General features: G+C 38.7%; 1 protein-coding gene across 3 annotated transcripts in view; it reads left to right on the top strand.

Annotated features, from left to right (window-relative positions):
• The first annotated feature begins 767 nt into the window (after window positions 1-767).
• The window catches only part of RANBP3L (RAN binding protein 3-like), a 45,334-nt gene continuing 38,486 nt past the window's right edge, over window positions 768-7,615 (top strand). For all 3 annotated transcript variants that reach the window (XM_012721718.1, XM_012721717.1, XM_004678414.2), the window contains exon 1: window positions 768-1,285. In XM_012721718.1, the coding sequence (XP_012577172.1) occupies window positions 1,198-1,285 (88 nt within the window). In that variant the 5' untranslated portion in view covers window positions 768-1,197. The remainder of the gene's footprint in view (window positions 1,286-7,615) is intronic.

The following is a 7,615-nucleotide window of genomic DNA, read 5'->3' as shown; positions in this document are numbered from 1 at the left end:
CCTGCCTTCTTCTTTGTCCATGGTCTCCATCTCTCTGATTCTACAAATTTGCCAATTTGAAGGGCTGACTCTGCCAGCGTTCATTGAGACTTTGGTTGTATCAGGCTCCTAAGTTAAATGAAAGGTGTTGGTGATTAACGTTTTTAAATAATAATGAAAATGCTATTCTTTCAATGAACATGTCAATGAAATGTGATCTATTTTAAATATTTCCATGAAATATGGTACTTCTGTGCAAGAAAACACAGCAAATAGACATGTCTTTTGACCTAAAAATAGCAATGGGGAATCTAAGGGAAATTGAGGTAGATCTCTGAAAAGATAATGCCTGGTGTGTTTTTCTTCCAGAACTCCAAATAGTTGGCTTGGCAGGCAGGCTGTTCTATAACTGCTGCCTTCTGAAGACTCAGAGGTGTTTACATAAATTGAAAGTTCCAGCAGTACATTTCCATGAGCTCATTACCAGTTCCAGCTAGTCCCTTTACATTTCTGCATGTACAAATAAATACTCATGTCCTGTAAATCCATGCTTTGAGTTTTTGTTTTAATTACAAGTAGCAGAAGTGACATGTGTGATTACCGTGACCCGAGGGCATCTTTTCCAATCTCTGCTTTGGTCACTTTTCAAAGGAACTGCAGGGCTGCTTCTTACCCGCCTCTTATGCTAATGAGCTTAACCCACTTGGGTTAAGCTCCTCCTCCTTCCAGGCTCCTTTAAGAACTGTTCACTTTCAGCTGTCACGGAGGGAACTCAGACCAGACTTAGAAATCACTTCTTTTAAGTCAGTAGCACTTTTTTTCTTTATGGATGCATTACTCTAACAGTCCTCTCTACTTGAGGTGTTGGATTTCATGTCAGCAGGAGTAAGGAATTGCCAAAACTGTAATCTGTTACTTTGTGAGATGTTACTCTAGATTTGATGCATTTTGAAATGAAAGAAGAGCTAAGTTGGGTTTTTATCCAAATGAATTGGCATCTTTCTCTGTAGGAGAAGTTACATTAGTAAATATTTATTTCAAGAACCATGGTTAGGAAAAACCTGGACATTTATTAGAGAAGTAAATGTTTTGCATTCAAGGACGGGATCTGCCTGTTCCTTTGTGGTTCTGGGTGTCTTGTGCAGACCAATTGAGGTGACTGGCCACGGGAGGGAAATGCCCTGGTGGCACTGGAGCCACAGCTAGGCTGCTAGTACCATGTCTAGTCTACAAAGAAACGGCAGTGGCCACCTGTTCAGTTTGCACACCTGTAAACTGAAGCTTCCAGGGGATCAGCAACAACAAGGTGAGTCAGTCAATAATAGGTGGTTTGTTCCGTGACTTCCTGTCCATTTCTATTCCTGGAAGAATGGTGAGCCCGCAATGATCCGGCTGTGAAATTCTTTGCAATCTTCTGTTTTTAAATTCTGAAAGTAGACATACTTGGTATGCTTAAGAATGGATTAATTTGGATTCACTGTTTTTAAAGGACTTTGGAAGATTGTTAGAAGTGTGTATTCCTTGGAGTTATCATTTTGAAGCTTCTGTGCTTGAACTTCTAGCCACTGTCATTTTTCTAGACTGTGTGAGATTTTGTGTAATTCCAAATACCTATCTGGGTATGGTTGGATCAACTGAGGGGGAATTCAGCTGAGAGTAGCTTCTCGTTAGCCTAGAACTGCCTTGTCCCACCACTAATTTGTGAATATTTTTGGACTCAGAGTTTAAACCTATTTTTGTCTGGATCCCTGGCTCATTCATTTATTGGAAAAATAAATATATTTCGGCTCTTTTCCTTTTATGGTCCAGGAACAGTTGGGCACAGCTGGGGAGAGTGTCACATTTCACAAGATGGGCATTCATTCAGATTGAACTATCTACCTTGCTGTCGTTTTCACCATCAGCCTTTTAAAATTTCATAGGCACTAATCAGCCAGCTGCATCAATCAGTAGCAGATGGTTGACACGAATAAACAAAGTGATCCCTCCCATCCATTCTGTCAGAGACAGCAGAGGGCCCTTGTAGGAAAGGCGGTGTGCAAATGACATAGTCATTCCCCAGAGAGTAAAGATTTATCCAGACGTATCTAAATTCTCAATAACCAGCCATGGATGTGCCTATGGATGGATTTTGACTAAAAACTCTTTATTTACTTTCCTTTAGAGACAGTTTTAGATTTCAGTGGCATGGAGGGTATTGGCTAAGGGGCTGAAACCTCCCATTTCAAAGTGGCTTCTACGTGCTAACATTCATGCCACCTCCTCCATCAGTTCCTGGAGCTATACAAGGTGACTTCATGCTGTACCAGATTTAGCACAGTACAGACAGACTTCATGTTAAATGAAAACAGTGTAAACTTTGGAGATCATTCTGTACCATCAGGGTTTAAATTATTTTGAACTAGCAAGCAAAGGATATAAAGTCCAGGGGTGTAGCAGGGTTTACTCATAGCACGTAAAATAGAACAGTTAGATTATATGAGTGTGTGTGTGTGTGTGTGTTTGTATTCCCCTTTTGGAAGGCAATCCTAATTTATAATAGATTTTTTGTTTGCTGTTCATTTTGTTTGACATGTTTAAAGCTACCTCCTACCACCCCCAATTGTTGATGTCATATTTATTATAGATATATTTGGTGGAGGGGCATATAAAGGAGAAGGTAAAAATCACCAGTAACTCTACTAACCAGACAATTGCTGTGAACATTTAATGTGTAGTCTTTCATCCCCTTCTGTGTACATGAACAGATTATTCTTTTGCTTGACTTTGACATGAAAAAGTTTTATTTTGTACATAGTGTTTTGTAAATTGGTTTCTAAATGAACAAGATGATGAACAAATTTTCATATCATTATATATTCTTCTGTAAGCCTATTTTTAAAAAAGATGTATTTATTTATGCATATAGAACTGGGGTACAGGCCAAAGGTGCAGGGGGAAGGTGGGAGGATTCATCAGAGATGGTGGGGAGCAGAACAGTCAGATCGATGAAGTACACTGCTAAGGGGAGCAGCGGGTGGGTCAGGAGAGGTCTGCCGAGCCATGTGGGTCAGCTCCAGGGCCGGGGATCGAACTTTTACTGAAGTGGCTATGGCCAGCTTGCAGTGCTGCTTCCTAACTCTTTGCGCCACCAGAGAGGGCCTGTAAGCCTATTTTTAACAAACGCATTCATATGAATGTAACAAAATTCCGCTAGGAAGAACCATTCTGTTAGATGTTTCATTTATTTCTGGTCTTTCACTACTACAAACAACATTATGTTTAACATAAATTAATTATAGATAAAGCATTGCAGAGCTGACTTTTTTTTTAAAGATTAATTTATTTATGCATACAGAACTGGTTTACAGGCCAGAGGTGCAGGTGCTGTGAAAGGATTCACCAGACAGAGTGGGGAGCAGAACAGGCAGATCAGCGAAGTACACTGCTGAGGGGAGCAGTGGGCGGTCAGGAGAGGTCTTATGCACCATGTGGTCACCTCTGGGGTGGGGATCGAATTCATGTTGAAGCGGCTTTAGCTTCTTAGTGCTGTGCTTTAACCCGCTGCGCCACCAGAGAGGGCCGAGCTATGGCTTTTTTGGGGATCTATGCAGTCAAAAGACATGCATGTTTTTGAGATTTTTTTTCCGTTGGTCAAACGATTTTCCAATCAGCAGAGTAGGGAAATATTTTTAGTATTGTTTGGAAATAAACAATTATTTCCCAATTTTATATATGTTGTTTTAATTGAAAGCAGCCTTTCTCCGTGGCCCCTTCCTTACTGGTCCTAGTTAGACCAGCCTGGAAATAGAACATATTCCCCAAAATACCAATAAGACTTGCAGTCTGGTCTCCTTTCTCAGACAGAAGCTTTTGCTTCTGTTTGATTTTTTTGAAAGCAACCATATTCTTCCTCAGCTGAGTCTCAAAATATCTGCCCACATAAACCACACTTCATAAAGTTGTGAAGTGTGCAAATGTAAGCCAGGCAGCCATGAGCTGTTAGAAGAAATGTCACCTAGAGTCCTGACTTCACAAGCAGCCTTCACTGGGCATTTGGCTGTTCTGCCCCAGGTTGCCACTTACTGTACTAGAGTTTAAAAGCTGATTTCCCTCCAAGCTATGCACCTTGCTGGTTGGCGTAGCAAGGTCCAGCAAAGGTGTAAGGAAGCAAAACCATTTATTTCAAAGAGTGAAGTTCACCTGTGGACTTATTTATGAGGAACTCTGCATTAGTGACTGTGGTCCACCCCCAGACAGGTGAAGCTTCCAGCTGCCAGTTAGCATACACACCAGGATTAACTGAGCTTAACTCTTTGGAGGACATGACCAGGTTCAACATAGTACTCTCTAAGCGTCTATGTTACTTGCTGAAGTGCGTTATGCTTAACTCCAAGGCATTTAATTCTTTCCATCTAGTCGCCCACAAAAAACATACTTTGGGGCCAACCACACAGATGAGACACTTATTATTCAGCAGTTATCTGGACAATGGCTGTGCTAATCACTGTGCCAGATGTTATTGTGTAATTTGAACTCAGTCAGCTAAGCTATGGAATATATACTCTAGAGTTTCCACTCTGTGGCAGAGATGTTTTTGTCCAGATCAGATTTGTCCAGATTTTGTCCAGATCAGATTTGTCCAGATTTTGTCCAGAGATGTTCTGTCCAGATCAGAAGTCTAGGAGATGCCTCTCGGATTTGCTGCTGTCTTGTAGCTTTACCTGTGATATTTCAAATCCATTTACTTATATTATTGCTCCTCAACAAAGTTCAGATCATATTACATGTACTAAACATATTTAACCATCTTTGTGTTTTATAATAGTTTAAAATTTACCAATATATGTAGTTTTACATACTTTATTACATTTAATTTTCCCAGTAACCAGGGGAGACTTTATGTCCTGGATCCAGAGATCCAGAACCAAGAGATTATGTGTGTGTGTGTGTATGTGTGTGTGTGTGTGTTCATGCAGGTGCATTTATGAGAGAGAAATTTCCTTTAAGGAAATGACATGATTTTGGAGAATGGCCAGGTCAAAATCTCCTATGTGGCCTAGCAGCCTGGAACTCCTCATAAGGTTGTTTGCTGGTAGAATTCCCTCTTAGTCAGAGGTTAATCTTTTGTTCTATTAACACTTTCAACTGATTAGAAAAGGTCCATTAACATCATAGCGGGCAATCTGCTTTAAATAAATCTGCTTTAATTTAAAAGTAAATCTTACCCATAAACATCCAGAATAATGTTTGATCAAGTATCTAACACTATGATACAGTCATTTTTACACATACAGTTAATCAATGACATCACTATCTTCAGTATTAAAGATGTTGAAACCGGAATTCTTACATCAAGTGATTTGTGTATATATAAAGTTATTTATATAGTTAATAAAGGCGACTTTCAATGCACTTTCCTCTCTATATATTGCTGTCCCACAAAATCCATAAAAACTAGTGTTATAATGTTTAATTTTTTCTCTGATTCATATCAGAGAAGCTTCTCTGTAGACATTCAAGGTATATTTAGGATTCACCCTGCTTTCTTTTGTTCTGATAAGAACTCTCTGATACCAATTGGATATCCTAAAATTAATTTGATTCGGAAGTGTTAGCCAGAGTTAGCAAAGACTCTTTAAGTTAAATTAATGGACAAAACTGTCCATTTCAAATGTCAGCTATACATTTCAATTGTCCCAACCCATCTGCTCTTCTGCCTGGGTAATACAAATTCAAGCCTTCCTGTAAACCCTTTAGGTTTTATAATTTACTAGAGCAACTCACACAACTTAAGTTCTATACATTTATACAAACAATTACTGTTTATTATAAAGGCAACCCATGCAGGATCTGGGGGGGGGGGTTTCTGAGCACAGGAGCTTCTGGCCCCATGGAGTTAGGGTGCACGCTACCCAGTGTGTCATTAAGTTCAACAGCCAGGACGCTCCACTCAAGTCTGTAATCATGATGAAGACACAAACCAAATCATTTGCCATAATTGAACTCAGTCTCCAGTTCTTCCCTCCCTGCAGGTCAGAGATTGGGAATAGCTTGAAGTTCCAACCCTTTAATTGTGCTCCATCTTTCTGGGTAGCCAGGCCCTCCCTCAAAGCTTAAGAGCCCATCCCAAGTGGCCTCACTACCATAACAAAGACAACTCTCAATCAAGAAATTCAAAGCTGCTTTTGAAGCTCTGTGTATAGAATAGTGGGCCAAAAAAAAAAAAAGATATATTCTTTATTATATCACACTTGGGCCATGATTTTCTGGATATGTTCTCTTCAGGATGGTTTCCTGCTGTCAAGAAACTTACAGCTCAGGGCACAGATTAATGCCCTTAGCCATACATTTATGCATGTGAAGATGATTTTTCCCAATGAATAACTGGAATTTGAAATTAATGCCCTTAGCCATACATTTATGCATGTGAATATGATTTTTCCCAATGAATAACTGGAATTTGAAATTTTAAAGTGTGTTTTAATTGAAAAAGAGGAAAATGAATATAAGAAGATATGAGCAAGAGATGTACATTAAAAACCAATAAATATTATGGATGAAGCTAAAGACTGAACCAAATATATGAATTGGAAAGCTCTATATTTTTAAGATGTCAGTCCCCTCCAAATTGACCTGGAGAGTAAAAACTATTCTAATCAAAATTCCAGAAGACTTTTGTTTATGTGACAAGCTGATTAAAATTTATAAGGAAATTTGAATGACCTGGATAATCTAAATAAATCTTAAAGAAAGAAAAATAAAGTTGACAACTTGTACTTTTGGATTTTAAACTATAATAATGAAGATGACATAAAATTGATGTAAGAATAGAAAATCTATCTTCAAAACAGTAGTCAGAGCCCAGAAATTGACCTATTCATATGTCATTTGATTTTTTGATAAAGACTCTATGATCATTTAAAGGGTGCTAAAGACATTTTCTGTAATTATGCTGGAACAAATGAATAGATATGTTACTAAAATGAACATCAATACCTATATGTAGTGAAAGTTAATTTAAGATGGTGTATAGTCATACAAAAGCTAGATTTGTAAGACTTCTTGAAGAAAAATAGGAAAATATCTTCACAAAGTTGGAATGGGCAGTTTTAATTTTAGAGTAGATATCAACATTAAAATTATCTGTTCTTTAAATGGTAGCATTAAGGAAAGAATGGGAGATAATATTTGTGATCTATAGACCTGAAAAAGAACTCACAATCAGAATACATTAAGAACCAGATCATTTGTCCACTTTTAAAATCAAATTATTAATAATTTGTGCTCCATCAAAGATCTGTGCTCCAACAAATGATCTGGCAGACGCTTTGTAGAGAACATAAACAAAGGCCAATAATACATCAAAAAAAATGTGCAACATAATTACTCATCAAGTGAATATAAATTAACATCAAAGTGAGATATCACTTTACATCCATAAGAAAGGCCAAAATTCGCTCTCCCTGTGGTGCAGTGGGTTAAAGCACAGCACTAAGAAGCTAAAGCCACTTCTGCACGAGTTCGATTCCCGCCCGCCCCGGAGGTGACCACATGGCGCGGCAGACCTCTCCTGCCTCTCTCGCTGCTCCCCTCAGCAGTGTACTTTGTCAGTCTGCCTGTTCTGTTCCCCACTCTGTCTCTGGTGAAGCCTCTC

This window comes from Condylura cristata, unplaced genomic scaffold, assembly GCF_000260355.1.
Source record: "Condylura cristata isolate star-nosed mole 26May11 unplaced genomic scaffold, ConCri1.0 scaffold00007, whole genome shotgun sequence".
Classification (NCBI taxonomy): domain Eukaryota; kingdom Metazoa; phylum Chordata; class Mammalia; order Eulipotyphla; family Talpidae; genus Condylura; species Condylura cristata.
The sequence above is the reverse complement of the archived record's forward strand: the minus strand, read 5'-3'. Positions and strand labels throughout refer to the sequence as shown.